Here is a 16,624-nt window from a genome sequence, read left to right as displayed (position 1 = left end):
ATGAAGGAACACCTTCTGTGTGACCTTTCATTGCCTTATTGCTAAAACCTTTTTTTAAATATTTTAAAAGAGACACATGTTGGACTGCATTGATCAGAACAGATACACGGCTCCAGATTAAAGATTGAGTTGTTTTTTTAACCTCTGGACGTGCAAATAATCAAACTGTTTACCCAGTAATCAACCTCCATAGCGATAGTTCTCCCGCCCCACTTGTTACCGCTTCCTCTAATTGGCCGAAATAAAAGCCCGTCAGTGGGCGTCGGTTACAGATGACGTCACGAGGGGCATGACTTTCGTCACCATGAAGCTCTGGAGACCGACTTTGCTGTTAGCGCTGATCGGCAGCGGAGGATTTCACAGAAGCATGGTGAGTGTGTAGCGCGTGATAATGTGTGTCTATCTCTTATCGTGTGCCGTGGCTGAAAAAATATAAAATCATGCATCCGCCTCTGCGTGTTTGACGAAGAACAACACGCAGGAGGGAGTTAGCGTTTCTATTTTTAAACGTAACCGATAAATAGGTCCGGCGGTGATCCGGCCATTAGCATCTCGCAGGAGACCCAACCGCGAGGCGTTCAAGCCCGCGATTCGCTGTCAGTTTAATGCTCACGGGCGGGTTTATCTTCCGGTCCACTTCACCTGCCCAGGTGCTGCGTTCGGCCTGATTCGACCCAAATATCTCGTGTTCTTTCAAATACGAATGCGTGACTGTTAGCTAACTCTAGCCGCGCGGCACCCTTTATCCCTGGTTACACGAAGGCACAAAGATGCCATTTAAAGTCAGATTCTTCAAGTCAGCTGATTTAAAACCGCTTCAGATGAAGGAAAAACGCAGCAGCGCTTTAACATAAACTTCTAACGTTAGGTGCTTTGTTTTTTTTTCTTTTTCGAATGGTGTCCTTAAATGTCTTCCCTGAGTCATCTTGTGTATTTCTCAAGCATTAGAACTTGCCCTTTAGTCTGTGTTTTTACGATCCCGTGACCTTATAATCACTCACACAATCTCACCTGGTACAATCTCTCTCCTCAGTGCGCTCAGGTGAGCGACTGGCAGAGCGCCAAGTCCATCTACGAGTTCAATGCTACTGATATCGATGGCAATGCAGTGTCTCTTGAGAAATACAGGTAAGATACACATGTTGTAATGTCTTGCATCACTGTGGTCTAATAAAGGCTTCTTTGAAACAACCGCAGCATTCAGCGCAATGTTTTTTTGCACTCGCCATGTTTAGAATTTATAAATAAGCAGTTGTTTTTCCAGAATGATTCTAAGAGGTGAACCTCTTTTTTTGTTCCCCCCCCCCCCCCCCCCAACCACCAGAGGGAATGTGTGCATCATTGTGAATGTAGCCTCTAAATGAGGAAAGACCAAAGTAAACTACACTCAGCTAGCGGGAATGCACGCCTCCTACGCTGAGCAAGGTTTACGCATCATGGGCTTCCCCTGCAACCAGTTTGGAGGACAGGTAACGAGGCCTAACTGATGACAACCGGGATTTATAGCCCTAGCATCACATTTCACACGTTCTAACTTGATCGCTTTCTTTTGTATGATCAAGGAGCCCGGCACTGATGCAGAAGTTAAAGAGTTTGCCAAAGGTTATAATGCAGAGTTTGACCTCTTCAGTAAGATTGAGGTGAATGGAGACAACGCTCATCCTCTGTGGAAGTGGATGAAGGATCAGCCTAAAGGAAAGGGATTCCTTGGAAAGTGAGTTGTTGGCCTATTTTTCTCACTCATTTAATTTTTACCACTGTGTGAGGACTTAAAAGTTCCAGTGAATTATAACTTACTTATAACCTATTTAGCCTTTGTATTGAATATGTTTACTAGTGAACCAGAATATTTATTACTAAGTAATATAAATGACTTTTACTCGAAAAGACAACTGATTCTAATTTTTAACAATAGAGAAAAGCCCTATATTGGCAAACTGGTGTTTGACAAGGGATGTAGTGTTAAAATGGGATTAAGTTTGTCCATACTTTCAACTTGTTTTTGTAAAGATATAAAAAGTTTCTAATATCGCTCCAATTAATTGGAGTATCATACTGTATAACCAAAATAAATGGGAATGGTAGCCAAAAAACACAATTTTGGCTACCATTTTTCTTTTTTTTCTTTTTCAGAAGGCTATAGTGTTTTTAAATTTCTACATTTTCACAGGACTTTTCAACATACACATCCTGTTAGGTTTTGAACATTTCCTCATTCCACTACTTCCTTTTTTGTTTCTCATCTTCTTTGGGTGGCGTCAAATTAAAGATTATTCTCTCATTGTCTGAATACAAGTATGTAAGTAAGTAAGTTTGAGCTTGTGCTGAAAGCGTCTTTTCAATCCGTTCAGTACTTCGATGCTACTTTTACCAAAACAAACTGCTGTAAAGACAGGACCCCCAAGTAAGCCACGCCTGAACAGCCAGCATTATTTTGATAACGTATGTCCAAAGTATAAAACCTTCACGTAAATGCTTGTGAGATGTTGGTTTTTTGTGCTGTCCTCCATGAAGGATTTGATGTGATTACCTCTTTTTAATTCTCTACAGTAACATCAAATGGAACTTCACAAAGGTAATTTACTCATGTTTGCACTCTCCCTTTCTAAGGAGCATCTTAAGCAAAACTGCCTGAAAAATATGGTTTAAAAAAATGCAATTCTAATATTCAACAGTTTCTGATTAATAAAGAAGGACAAGTGGTGAAGAGATACGGGCCAACGGATGATCCCATCGTGAGTTGCATTTGAGTTACTTTCATTGAGAGCATTGTTAATCTCAACCTATAGGAGTTCATTCACACCTGTTCTTGCATTGTGCTTCAAAGCTGATGTTGATTTGGAGAGAAATACCTATTTAAAAGGTTGGAGTGGGTAATTAATAATCCATATATTGTGTGTATATATATATATATATATATATATATATATATATATATATTTTGACTACTCCTCAATTCAGATTTGTTGTGAACAGTACAATCTGTCCCTTGTGCTGCAGTTTAAAAAAAAATCAACCTATTTCTCTTTGCAGGTGGTGGAGAAGGACCTGCCCACGTACCTGTAACTGTCTCCTGTGTGTTTATGTGACTCCTGACCTCTCCCGTGGAATTGAGGGCATCTGTGTGTGTCAGTGTCTGGACCAGTGACGGCCTGTCTGTAAACCCAGCATTGGGAAGGATGGGCCTGATGACCCCAGCGTGCAACTAACCAGAACACAACCATGCCAGACTTCTAAGACCATAAGAGAGGACATTTAATACTTATGCAAACTGGAGACTCCTTGCATGTTACTTCACATTCAGCCATTCCTATTTACAAATACCTTGTCGTCCTTTCTTAATGTTAAGTGAAAAGTATTTTCATGTATCAAATGTCCACTTTAATGTAAGGACATAGGATGCCATTTATTTAAATTATTTTTGAAAAGCTACTGATATTATTTGCACTTAACTTGCAGAAGGGTCCGTTATTGTATCTGTTGCCCATGACTTGTCATGTGATAAAATTGGAAAATAAATGCTGTCAAGGACATTCATTTGTCTATTAAAATAATAAATTAATTAATTCACTCACCTGCTGGCTTCGTGAATGGTTACTAAAATGTTGATGTGATGGCAGAAATGCTTCACTCTTGTCCCCCCCCCCCCCCCCCTTGGTAATGCTTTATGATCTATTTTTTTGAGATTATGAAATATCAAATCCTAATGTACTACATTATATTCAGCGAAATGAAAAAAAGATTCTGACATATAGCTATTACCTTGTAAATGACTGATACATTTTACCCAAGTAGATATTGAGTTATAATTGTAAATGCTTTATTTTGATAATCGAGCTTGCCAGTAAACACATTTTGCATTTATTTTATGTTAAACTTTCACCTGACAAAATAGGTCAACGTAAAGACAAAGTGTCAAAAGTCGTATAACTATGGTGATTATTATTGGTGTGACTTTACTCCTGCTTGCCTGCGCTTGCCTCCCATTGAACGCCGTAACTTTCTACTATTCGGCCCTTTCCGGAGGAGGTTATCCTGTAACCAAGGTTACCGTGCCAGTGTGACGGAGACGATGCGGGTCGTCGCGTGAGCGCGATGACGCTCAGCGGCGCGTCGCCGCGCTCGCCGACACTCGGCGACGTATCGTGAAAATTATGTAATTTGTAACCGGAAATATGAAAATGACCGTATTTCTACAGCGTTTCAAAGCGAACGCCGACTCGTCTCGCTGAGGAAGGAAGACTCGTCGGGACCGGAGAGATGGACGGGAGGACTGCGGATGGCGGGGAGGACGGGAGGACGGGGGAGGAAGCTGCCTCCAGCCCCTGTCTCCAGCTCGACCTGGGGGACACCGGTTCGTATATATTGTCTCTCTTTTAGCGTCCCTCGTTATCGGTCACACAGCCCCCATCGTGTCGGTGGTCCAGCGCGCTGCCGGAGGCGGCCACGCGCGCTGATGACTGAAGTTGGGCAGCATCTTCTCGGTGACACACGCGACTAGTGGATTAATCAACTGTTTCACTGTGAAACAAAATCTATCTATATATATATATAGAGAGAGAGAAAGATCATTTCATCACGAAAAATGATGCAGACAATTGTCGTCGGAGGAACCTGAGATGTGTGAATGAATAATAAATTGCTTTGGTTAGATAACGGTGTCAAGATTCAAGTCCCTGCTGCTCTGTCAGAGGCCTGAAGAATGTGTGCACTGCACACATTCCCATTAGACCTTGAGATCAGCTTCTGGATGTTGCATTCTACCTGAATGAGTGTGCAGCTGTTTGTGTGGCATGAGCAGGAGCTGCACCTCTGTATGACTACGGCACGCGGTGTCTTTTTGGTCAGCTCGTCCGTCTTCATAATTCATACCGTATCTCCCGCTAGCTAAATCTAAAGAGTGCTTGCATAATCTGAAATGGAATTATATCATAAACCACCCACTAATCCCGTGTTGGTATCAATTTCCAGCACCGTTCAAGACGTCATGGCTTCAAATGAGACACATTAAGGACAGATTTAGGGTATTTCTGTGCAAATGTTTAGCACAAAACCAGACGTGATCACGATCAGTTCATCGGGTCCAACAGCTTGTCTTTCTCGGGTGCCTGCTCATGTGTACGCAGTAACGTTGGATGTTTGTGCACACATGATTATTATTAAATCCACCAGATTATGCTTGTGTGCACAGAGCCTCTGGGCATGAAGATCTACTCCCGTGTTTGGTGTCTCATTAATGTCACTGCCACAAGCCGCCACTTTCTCCACCGATAGGGGAGATATCTAATGCTCTTTATGACACGCAGGCCTAAAAACATTTGTTCTTCACATTGACATGTGATGTTTTTTTTGCAAAAATATGTGAATGACCTTTTAGCAAATGGATTTTAACACTAATGCGTACATAGTAATCAGAAATGCTACAATGTGCTTGTCTTGTTTGTTGTTTGCAGCTCGGTGGCCCATTATTCCGGCCTGACCCTAATCCTGCAGAGACTCTTTGTGTGCGCGCCGGTCCCAGGATTCTCCTTCTTATTGTTCTGCATGGCATGATAGGCTTTGAAGGCGTGTTAATCTGCAGGTTACAGGTGTAGCCCCGCCGAGTTTGTCCCGTCACTGCGTGACAGGCTCCACGAGAAACCAGAGAAATGCACGAGAGGATGGGGGTACACTTATTGTTGCTTGTGTAGTGAACAACAACAGGACGGCTTGTTGTGTTATTTGGTACAGATATCCATGTCCTGAGCTGAACGCAGCGTGTTCGTGTGCACTGTCCTTTTTCGTGGTGCCTGCGGGCCTGCAATTATCTAGTTCATCCTAGACGCCATGATAACCAAATTGCATATGTCATAATGATATCAACTACTACTTACAGCGGAAAGAAATATAGTGAAATGTAGTGAGTAGTCCATTGTTTTTAGCACGCAATCAATAATTTAAGCGAGAGAAAGAAAGCAGTCACATAAATTGACGTGCGTGAAACAGATTATGGAAGTACCCATTTACTGCGCCTTTTAGGGGCCACAGGCATTTTTATGAGAGCGCCTGACTACCCTAAATAGGTTATTAATGCCGCTGCAATTGTAAAACAGCAGCGGTAGATATGCCTCCAGAGGGAGATGCTTTATACCGTTATTACGACTTCTTTTGCAACACATGCTGCATTTAGTTTGGATTTGAAAATATTTCATTTTGGTTGCACGTACTGAACTAAAAGGGAAAAATCATTATATTATGTACGATACTACATTGTGTTCTTTCGTGCCTGAGTGATGGCAAACTCTGGGCGCTGTACTTCCACATGGCTTAAAGATTCATCATCCGTGCTCTGTGAGCTGCACTTCCTTAATCTTCACCCTCACATGACCTGATATTTGACACGCTGATGTAAAACGTTCTCTTTTCCCTTTCACTCCTCTGCTTCCGGCTCTCTCTGCGCCTTTTGTACACACTCAGATACATACAGGGCCCAGTCTTGTCCTTCAAGTGAGAGGGAATGAACCTTTCTAATCCTCATCTGTGATTGGCCGACAATGCGATCTGGAGATTTGAACCAATGACAGAACACAGATTAGGGAGGAAGTCAATCCAATAGAGATTCTACCTCGCCGGTGTAAACCTCACTGGTCCAGGAATAGAAACACTGCCTGCACTGTGCCGCGCTCTCACTACTGAATGTCCAGTTTGGGTTTAGCCAGGAATTCTTGGATAGAAGACAATTGGTAACCTGTTGGCACTAAACTCCTCTTCTGGTGAGTGGACCCCTAATTGATTGGGAACAAGGTTAATGAAGTTACATTTGTATGAAAGTTGACAAATGATCTTTCAGCTGTATCAGTTGCAATTAATGTATTATGGATTGTCCTTAAGTTAAGTAAACAGTATAATAAAGCGTAACTAAGGGGATCTGGATGTTGATTAAATAATCACACCAACTTTTTTTTTCTTTTGGTAATTGGAATATTTTATGTTGAAAGAGCACACTTTTCTGTGCACTTGTTTGTCTCGATGCTGGACGGTGTCTCTTGGAAAAAATGGTCTCAATTTGATGAAATAAATAAAAGTAAAATAAATAAAAACAACGCATGTGCAGATGAAAGGTTGAGTTTATTGTGCATGTTATGTACACCTTCTAATGGCCTAAATCCATTTGGGTAACAAAGCAAGTCTGATGAGTTGGCTTTCTGAGTTTTTATTTGCTTAATCAGGCTTCATTTTGTACTGATGTAGACATCAGACGATTCATCCTGCCTACTACGTCTCTGTCTGTGTCAACAGATTCAGCAAAGAAGGTGCAGATAACCGAGGTGAGAAACTAGACACCTCTCTGAATGACTTTCTTCTTTTTCCTTTCTTCTGTATCGGCACAATAAATGCACAACCTCTTTCAAGTATACATCTGGATTCCCATTTTCTCTCCTTATAACAGATGCCGTCCCCATTTGGAGTCAGCCAAGCCCATGAGAAAAAGATTGGCCATAGGAGGGTGGATGCCTCTGGGGAGACAACATATAAAAAGGTGGCCTTTCCTCTCTGTTTGTCATTATCTATTCCCTCTAATGCTTTTCATAGGTTCACTTGGCATCACGATTTCATCACCTATGTTCCACCCACACCTGAAGGCAACACTTCCCTGTTGTTCTTTTCTCCGTTTTCCCGCCTCCAGACTACTTCCTCCGCTTTGCAAGGGTCCATCCAGCTGGGCATCGGATACACTGTCGGCAACCTCAGCTCCAAGCCGGAGAGAGACGTGTTGATGCAGGACTTTTACGTGGTGGAAAGCATCTTTTTCCCCAGGTGGGTTTGTATGAGTGCGTGTTCATGTCGGGGCGAGTGTGTGGCAAGCATGTAATAAACTTTTTTTTAACTTCTTTCACTCTTCCTGTCGGCTCCATACAGTGAAGGCAGCAACCTCACTCCGGCCCACCACTATCCAGACTTCAGGTTTAAAAACTATGCCCCTGTGGCTTTCCGCTACTTCCGGGAGCTGTTTGGGATCCGACCAGATGACTACCTGGTGAGATATTTACTTTTTCTGATGACTGGTTCTGCATAGTCAGTATTTTAATATCTTATAATTAACTGGTACTGTACATATTATATACACACAACCATTTATATTACAATGTCCTTGTTTATAACCACAAAAGATCCAAGATCTTATAATATTGAATATGGTGAAAGTAACATGATTAAGTTCCTCCTTGATACTCTGCTGCGAGGAGAGTGAAAGTACAATGTACATGTATAGTACTTCTTTGCACTCGCACCCATGAAGCCTTCTTGTAAATACATTAACCCACTTGCTCTTTTGATTGAAAGTTCCCTTTTCGCTGCTGGTGAAATGCCATGTGAGTGGGTAGATGTGTTAATCTTTTGGCAGATTTAAAAAAAAAAATCTTTTGGATCCAGCATTAACAGTGCTACGCAGCCCTGTAGTGCCCATGAAGTGTTAAAGCTACGATGAAGTGTCTCCTCATGAAACACTTGACATACATTTTCAAAGACATTTACCAAAAGGACAGAATAGGCATAGAAATGGATCATATCTCATATGATATCATGTAGTTGTATGTAGAAACACCCTTTTTATGAGAGTGGGCTTTTGCGAGGCGTGAGTTTATGATTGAAATCTGTGTTCCTCTCTCTCCGTCTCCTTCTCAGTACTCCATATGTAACGAAACACTGATCGAGTTGACGAACCCGGGAGCCAGTGGCTCGATATTCTATGTGACCCGCGATGACGAGTTCATCATCAAAACGGTTCAGCACAAAGAGGCAGAGTTCCTTCAGAAGCTCCTTCCTGGATACTACATGGTAGGTCGAGTCGAGCCCCAGAATTATTATTATTATTATTATTAGGATTCATTACACACTGTGTGCACAATTCTTTATGTATTACAGACACACTATTCTGAGGTTTTGCATGCTAGCGACGCAGCAAGCTGAGACTTCCAGTCATCTTAATCCTCTCTATCCTACCCCCCTGTTGTTGTCCCCGGTCAGCAGTGACGCCAGCAGGTGACTTAGTCACAGATATAAGGGCAGAGGTTGTACGTGACAGAGACTTGGGCTAAGCGCTGCGTGATAGGCCAAGCATGCGACAAGTGGAGACACACAACAGTTGGCTGAAGCTTGTGGAAGGATGACGCCGTCCTCCAGGGGCCTCTTAATTGAATCCTTCCTGTCTCTGTCTCTTCCCATGTGGCTGCGGCATGGACCTCCTCTCCAGAACTTGAACCAGAACCCACGTACGTTGCTGCCAAAGTTTTTTGGCCTCTACTGCGTCCAGTGCGGGGGCAAAAACATCCGAGTGGTTGTGATGAACAATATTCTGCCGCGCTCCGTAAGCATGCACCTCAAGTTTGATCTGAAGGGCTCCACGTACAAGAGGCGAGCATCCAAGAAGGAAAGAGAGAAATCCAAGCCCACTTTCAAAGACCTGGACTTTCTGAATGACGTTCCTGAAGGCCTCACCATGGACCAGGACACATACAGCGCTCTGGTGAAAACTCTGCAGAGAGACTGTCTGGTGAGAACAGGAGCAGAGAGATGGATGAACAGTCATTTGTAAAAGTAGGAGGACGAGGAATATAAAGTACATGTTCTATTTCATGCGTGTGTTGCAACGTATTGTAAGCAACATTTGAAGCGTGTCAAATATAATACGTCATTTTGAAGAGTCACGTGTACATGTTCTCGTGTCAGGTTCTGGAAAGTTTTAAGATCATGGACTACAGTTTGCTGCTCGGGGTCCACAACAAAACTCAAGCCAAGCGAGAGAACCAGTCTCAGGGGTCGCCCGCAGGAGGAGGGGACGAAACGAGGCGCGCGGCTCAGAGAGCTCTGTATTCCACTGCCATGGAGTCTATACAGGGAGGCTCCACGTGCAGGGACACGCTGGACCATGACGACACGTGAGCAACCATTCATGTGCCCTCTGTGCCCTTATCACCGCATTACACTTACAGACTGTTAATGTTGATGTTCTCCTGTGTGTCTGTAGTATGGGCGGTATTCCAGCTGTGGGGAGCAAAGGGGAGCGCCTCCTGCTCTTCGTTGGAATCATTGACATCCTGCAGTCATACAGGTTAGCCACAAAAAAAAAACCACCCGAATCTCAAGGTGACGTGATGTGTGCTGGGGCGAGAGCAGCTGGTTGGTTGGAACACACGCTGCGCATTACTTTCTTGCGGTTTGGTGGGTTTGTCTTTGCACAGACCTGCAGGTGTGTTGGCTTTCCATAGCCGTTAGCAGCCTACTGCTGTCAAAGGTCCACGTGTGCTGCTTTTGGCTGGTAGTCGTTTCTTGTAAAAAAAAAAAAAAAAATAAGTTGGGATGTTTCATGATTTTATTCCAACATCACAGACAGCAGTGCAAACACTGACTTCCGCTGGCATGAACATGCTGGGTATCGATGAATTTATTTGTAGCTTAATACAAAATAAGTTGTCGTGGTTTTGAACATTTTGTTACTAATTATTCTGCGGCACCATTTAAATAAATAATACACTACACGATGCCAACTGTTTCAAATGCGATACACAGGCGTGATATTTAAAAGGTGGATTTAAAACCTTGAAACAGTAAAAAAAAAAAGAAAACCCCTTTTTCCACTGCAAAGAAACCTTTCAGAGTCAGATGTTTTCACCTGGAACCTCTACTGCCTCCAAAAGTACTGGATTAGGTTGCTCATTTAATCATTGGCATTTCATTGAGTTTTTCAGGACACAATAAATGACACAGATGTCAGGAAGTGATTAGTTTTAGGCAGACAGTAATCCAGGCATGTGTCTGCAAAAGATAGAGTGCGATCATAAGGGATGAAGCAATCCCAAAGTTGTCAGGCTGTTTTAAATGAAATAGTACTGGAGGAGACACATAACAGCTACTAAAGTGATACCACTTAAGATCCCCCTCTTTGTGCATTAAGAAGTCTTTGGCTTTATACCAAATTTCCTACCGACTGTTTTTATGTCGTTTGTATGTTTGTATTACTACACATCTAAACATATTGCAATACTTTAATAAGTGGGACACACTGTAGAATCATTCACCAATGAAAGCAGCCAAATAGAATTACTCACCGCAAGTGCGGTGCATTAATTCCAAGTTTTTTTTAAACAGATCTTTCCAAATGCACATCAACATTGTGGGTTGGGCTGGAGCCTCAGATTCTGAGTTGCCAGGTAACCACATAGTCCCGAAATGAGTCTAACTAAATAATTCAATTGTGTTGTCTGACAGAATGATCAAGAAACTGGAGCACTCTTGGAAGTCCCTCATCCATGACGGGGTGTGTAGTTTTCACATTTCTCTAATGTAACACAATGGAATAGTCTGTATCCAAGCAAAACAAACCTCACCATGTTGTATTTTCTATTTGTTGTCCTTAATGTTATCATTTTAGCGCATTGATGATTTTTATGTAGAAAAAAATATATTTTCTATTGTCTCACAGGACACAGTGTCAGTTCACAGACCGAGTTTCTATGCTGAGAGGTTCTACAAATTCTGCAGCACCATCGTCTTCAAAAAGAGCAGCTGTGAGTCTACTAATGTGCATGAGCCATCCTGCAGTGCGACGACAACAGTGCCAATAAGGCAGTATTATTTGGCATAATGCAAACTCTCCTCTGCTTTTACAGCATTGCGGTCGTCTCCGTCTAAGAGAGGACGAGGTGCTCTTTCCATGTCCAAGTCCAGCGGAGGAACGGGTTCATCCGGGCAGCGTCCCTCGCTGACTGATGAGACGCAGGAGAACCTGGAGAACCTGGAGAACCTACGAGGAGTGCGCAGCTTCCCTTTGCTGGAGGACAATGGTAGTTCACTTCTAGGAACCTTTCACTTTTACAGGGTGATGTTAAACAACAAGGCTTATAAAAGGGTTGCCATGAACTGAATGGGATGCTTAATACCAAACATTTAAACCTAGTTGTACCACAACATTGTCTGGCCATGTGGCGACAGCCCTTTGCCCTCGTCAAAGCTACGGAGAAAATGCACTATGATAAATATAAATACAGTATTTTCTGCCCACATCAGCACACAGAGAGAGTAAGAAATGAACAGAATGTGACCACATGAGGTAAAAGTTATCCAAGCAATCTGCAGCCTTGTGAATATCCAACTGAGGACAAAGGTCAGAGTCTGCAGCTTTGAGTGCAGTGCTTGTCTAGTGTTGCATGATCAGATGGCAGGGAACTTCAATAAAGGTTTTACTTAAATTCATTTATCTGATTTATCTGACTTTTTCACAGTAGATTTTCCTCTCCTATATTGAACCATCTCTTTGGTTGAATCTGCTCTTTTAGGGAGAGAGCCGCCCTGCACTCCTCCTTCCTTTGAAGATGCTACCACAGCTTCTATTGCTACCACTCTCTCCTCCAACAACTCCTTACCCACAACCCCCTTCGACACCCCAGAGCACCCGCGCTACAGGAGACAAATGCTTTCCCCAAGTGTGGCCAGGTGAGAATAAACAGTATGAATGTGTAATGATGCATCTATAATGCCGATCTCTTGTTAGAACTGTGTGCGCTGCTCCTCTTAACCGGTCCCCCACCCTGCATTGCCCTGTGCACGTTCAGGGCACAGAGAGAGGTGGTTGAGGTTCATGAGGAAAAGCAGGACACGATTACAGTGGAGGTGGAACTCAGGTACGCACGGATAAAACAACACCACGGTGCAACGTTCAAAGCCGCATGTGTAACAGTACTTGAACTTTGTTCCTTGTCTTCGTGCAGTAAAATCCCAAAGAGCACTGAGCTCACACAGATGACAGAAATGACGCCCCCCAGCCTTCGGTCACCTGATCAGCAGCTCCGTGCGACCGCCTCATCCACCCTTCCCTCTGTCAGTCCACCCTCAGCGTATTCCTCCTCCACCCTTCCTTCTTCCTTTGGGTCCTGCTCCTCCGCTGTTCAATCCGCCGGCCAGTCGGCCTCCACGGAGGCTTCGTCCATCCGTCCATCCACCAAACCCCTCACCTCTCCTGCCGCTGCTCCGTCTTCAGCGCTTTCCTCTCCGATCCCTCATCCAGCACCTCCGTCCGAACCTCTCACTCCACCCCCGAACCCCCAGAGCATCCCACCTGGCTCGGCATTTACACCCATCCGCCCTGCATCTTCCCACTCCTCCACCCAGGGCTCTTCTCCCCATCTGCCCCCGACTCCTACCCCGTCCCACCCTCCAAGCCCCCAGGCGCCTCAGCAGGCGCTGAAAGCACCGTGCAATCAGCTGTCTGTGTCCAGCAGCCACAACTCGTTGGATGGCGAGGTGCCCGTGTCCGACATCTACTTTGTAAGTGCCCATTGTCTTGTGTCAGTGCTTACTCTTTTTTTTTGCAGTTGATGTTAACAAAATGTCAAATAGTAAAGCCAAAAGAAGAATGAACCGGAAAGTGTCAGTTTGACTGGATCGGATGCATCAGTGCACATTCTCATTGAGCTGTCGTTAAAAGCAGCGTTTTGGGTTTTGTTCTGTCGACAGTCCTCTTCCACAGAGTAAAGATAATTTCCTTTACCCTGTTTCTCTTTGATCTGCTGGGTCTCTCGCAGTGGTCCAGTCAGGACAGCGTGGTAGAGTTGTGATGGTGAGGGGGGAAGAGAGGAGGCCGTGTGTGAGTGTTGCGGCGTGCACGCTCCGCGGGGTTTCTCTCGCTGTCCAAAGCGCTTTTGTCCCAAAGCACGAGGCTGCCACTGGTCATAGGTCATGCTTTTGAATAAAACCTTTAGGTTTGTCTCTCCTGCACAGCATGACGTTTTTATATCTGTTTTCTGCATTCAGGCATCACGTCACTGTCATGCACACGTCTCCACAATCCTCTCTGTCTTTGCTTTTAATACTTTCTACATCGTAGCGTTCGTTCTCCATTTTCCACTTTATTTCCCCTCCTTCCTCGTCCATAACTGCTTCTCCTTTCACACATCTTCGCTGGTAGTTCTCCTCAGATGTTTAATCCATTGTTCATTCCCCTCAATTTTCCTGTGTGCACATCGTAAGAATGTGTGTGTTTATTTTGCTGTGTGTGTGTCCATCCATCCATCAGTATGCAGATGGCAGATATTGGGTGTACTCTCCTGTTCTTGGCCGTCGTAAGCTAAACTCTAGCTCGAGTTACAATGTAAGTCACCACCAAAGTAGTTAGAGACACGTACCATCGCACTGCTGCTAACTGTTCCTTTGGGGCTGACACAAGCACAGCTGCTATGGAGCTTCACAAGTATTTAAACCTTTTTTTCCACATTGTTTAGTTTCAAAGACTGCAAAAAAAGATGCTGCATATTAATAACTCCAGCTGCTGAATGGCCACGACATGCATTTGAATGGAGCATGCACTGTTTTTGTAACAGTAATGGAATTGTTTGAGAATCTTTGACCTGCAGTTACTTGACTTGCTGGCCTCTATTAGCTTTGGGCTTTAAGCGATCCAGTAAGATCACAAATCTTCCTTTCTGAAACGGGAAAGTATCTGTTAGTTTATTAAGTTTTACCGTAAAAACCATGTCTTCTTCACCGGGACTGTGTAGATGGGGTTTGATCCAATGACCAACATCAGCAAGCAACTCCAAGCTTGAGATTCAATGTTGACTCCAATTAATGTTGAGGGACATCACCAATGTTCAATTTGGAAAAGACATACCAAACGTATAAATTAAGAGATTTAATGTGGTTAATAACCAAAACCAGTCAGACAGAATATTGTGTGGATGGAGGATCCCGTCTGTCATGGGAAGAAGCTGATGGGGAAAATATGATTTTTCGGTCTATGAAGTAAAAATGGAATGCCCTGATTATATCATCCCTTCTGGGTGAGACCATGTAGATTTAGTGATTAGTACTTTTAAACAGAGCCCATAGGTGACCTTAAGCACTCCGTGTGCATCTTGGTTCCCCCCCGAAATGCTTAATTGTACGGGGCTACTCTCAACCATTCAATATGTGGGGAATATCTTCAGATACTGATGTTTCCTCAGCTCTCCTCTCAATGTTCTCCTCCTTTCTCCTCTGTTCTCCTGCTGCTCTCTGCTGCCTGCAGACCCAGGAGGATCGGGGCTGGATGTACTCTCCTCTGCACTACAGCTCAGAGTCCAGAAGGGGCTCAGACGGAGAGAGTGAGACAGTAAGTGTACATTTCATTCATTATTCAGAATTCACAAAACAGAAATAAAGGGAATAAACCCCATATTTTCTTTATGTGTCTCTCTGCTCTCTCAGTAATTCTCCAAAGTGGATCACAGCGGTGATGGGCGGAGTCAGAGGCTGTTCCCTTTATACAGAAGCTGTGAGGTTCTGATAACAAAGCCGCCAGGACACTATGAGAATAAATGCTAGTTTCCCAGGCTGGATGTGGGAGCTTGCTTTGTCAACAGAGACTAAAGGAATGAGCTTAAATCATTTAGGTATACAACCATGCATAAATACGTATATCATACATATTATGAAACAAAACATAAAGCATTCATTGCTGGGCGACCCGACTGGTATGAAGCAGACAAATAGAGTGCGACACTGAATGGGGGACGTGAAGTCGGATGTGTTGCTGCCTGCTGGGGGGGTTGTTAGTGTTCACGAGTCACGCTGCATTGTGCCAGCTCTGACTATGCAATATGGATATATGTATTATGGATTTCTGTTCTTGACAGAGTTTATTCGCACATTTCCTTTACACTAGTTGCATGTCAAAGCTGTATATAATTTTGTTTTAGCACTTTATCACTGTACATGTGGCTGAAAAAATATTTGTCTAGATGTTTTGTCATCAATACTTGTTTGAAACACAGTTGAAATGTCATGTGCTGTGTGTGCATAGTGTTCTTTTTCTTTCCAGGGGTGCGCGATTGTCCGCTTAAGAATCATTGATCTGACAATGAATGGTCGTGTTCAAAATGCCTTATTGACAAACTCCTTTTCAGAACACGTTTTTAGTATTTTGGTAGCTGCTAATCACTTCAAAATGACTAAAAGATATAAACATAACGGGTATTTCATTGTGCATAAATACCAAATATTTGAAAAACACAAAATATATATGTATATATATATATATATATAGCCCATGTATTTATACCTTTTCAGGATGTGTATCCAAAAGATGAACAGCGATCAAGGAAACAGAAATGAAATCCTCTTTTATAACGGATAGATAAGCTTAAGCACATGCCTGTCAGTCTGTGCCCTCCATTCTCAGTGTGCGCATGTGTCTGCATGCATGTCGATGTGTGATTGGAAGACGTTCAGTCTGTCAAAAGCTCTAACTTTCATTTTTTTTAAATAGGCCGTGAAAGTCTGCTTTAGCCTCAAGCATGTTGGCTGTGTGAGAATATGCAAATAGTCTTCTGACTGGATTAACCATACATGACCAAATTAAACAAACTGAGCTAAACTGAAATAACCTCATAGTTTATTGAGTTTATTGAGTAGGAAAAGTCACCTGTTGCCACAGACGGCATCTCCCTCCATCCATGCATTGCGATCAGTAAGATTGACATAATTAGACTTCCTGACTGGATAAGCACTGCTGTAACATGTGACCGTCTTCTTTGAATCTGCCTGTTTGTGGGCAACAGTGTGTGTAGCAGATCACTGTGTAAAATAAAATATCGATTGTGTGTAAAAAAAA

The 16,624-nt window shown here is 43.3% G+C and overlaps 2 protein-coding genes across 2 annotated transcripts; both read left to right on the top strand.

The window, feature by feature from the left end:
- Window positions 1-267: 267 nt before the first annotated feature.
- On the top strand, window positions 268-3,574 carry LOC119209805 (phospholipid hydroperoxide glutathione peroxidase-like). Its single transcript, XM_037459384.2, has 7 exons — window positions 268-370; window positions 1,034-1,128; window positions 1,325-1,469; window positions 1,563-1,714; window positions 2,551-2,575; window positions 2,676-2,735; window positions 3,034-3,574. Exons 1-7 carry the CDS (start codon window positions 290-292, stop codon window positions 3,064-3,066), a joined length of 591 nt encoding a protein of 196 aa, XP_037315281.1. The 5' UTR covers window positions 268-289; the 3' UTR covers window positions 3,067-3,574.
- A 477-nt stretch (window positions 3,575-4,051) lies between these two features.
- LOC119209634 (phosphatidylinositol 4-phosphate 5-kinase type-1 gamma-like) lies at window positions 4,052-16,624 on the top strand. The gene is made up of 17 exons (XM_037459077.2): window positions 4,052-4,354; window positions 7,279-7,307; window positions 7,430-7,519; window positions 7,667-7,797; window positions 7,900-8,017; window positions 8,665-8,817; window positions 9,233-9,532; window positions 9,709-9,917; window positions 10,007-10,090; window positions 11,248-11,296; window positions 11,462-11,546; window positions 11,649-11,822; window positions 12,315-12,471; window positions 12,591-12,659; window positions 12,747-13,302; window positions 15,041-15,124; window positions 15,220-16,624. The coding sequence occupies exons 1-17, from the start codon at window positions 4,261-4,263 to the stop codon at window positions 15,220-15,222; spliced, it is 2,385 nt and encodes a 794-aa protein (XP_037314974.1). The 5' UTR covers window positions 4,052-4,260; the 3' UTR covers window positions 15,223-16,624.

Source organism: Pungitius pungitius, chromosome 15 (assembly GCF_949316345.1).
Source record: "Pungitius pungitius chromosome 15, fPunPun2.1, whole genome shotgun sequence".
Classification (NCBI taxonomy): Eukaryota; Metazoa; Chordata; class Actinopteri; order Perciformes; family Gasterosteidae; genus Pungitius; species Pungitius pungitius.
Note: the sequence above shows the minus strand (reverse complement) of the source record. Positions and strands in the feature narration are given on the sequence as shown.

Bases quoted from the DNA above. Each gene is read 5' to 3' on its own strand.
- LOC119209634 (XM_037459077.2), top strand. From the start codon at position 4,261: ATGGACGGGAGGACTGCGGATGGCGGGGAGGACGGGAGGACGGGGGAG. The intron at 9,918-10,006 runs GTGAGCAACCAT...GTGTGTCTGTAG, and splicing joins ACGCTGGACCATGACGACAC to TATGGGCGGTATTCCAGCTG. The intron at 12,660-12,746 runs GTACGCACGGAT...GTCTTCGTGCAG, and splicing joins ACAGTGGAGGTGGAACTCAG to TAAAATCCCAAAGAGCACTG.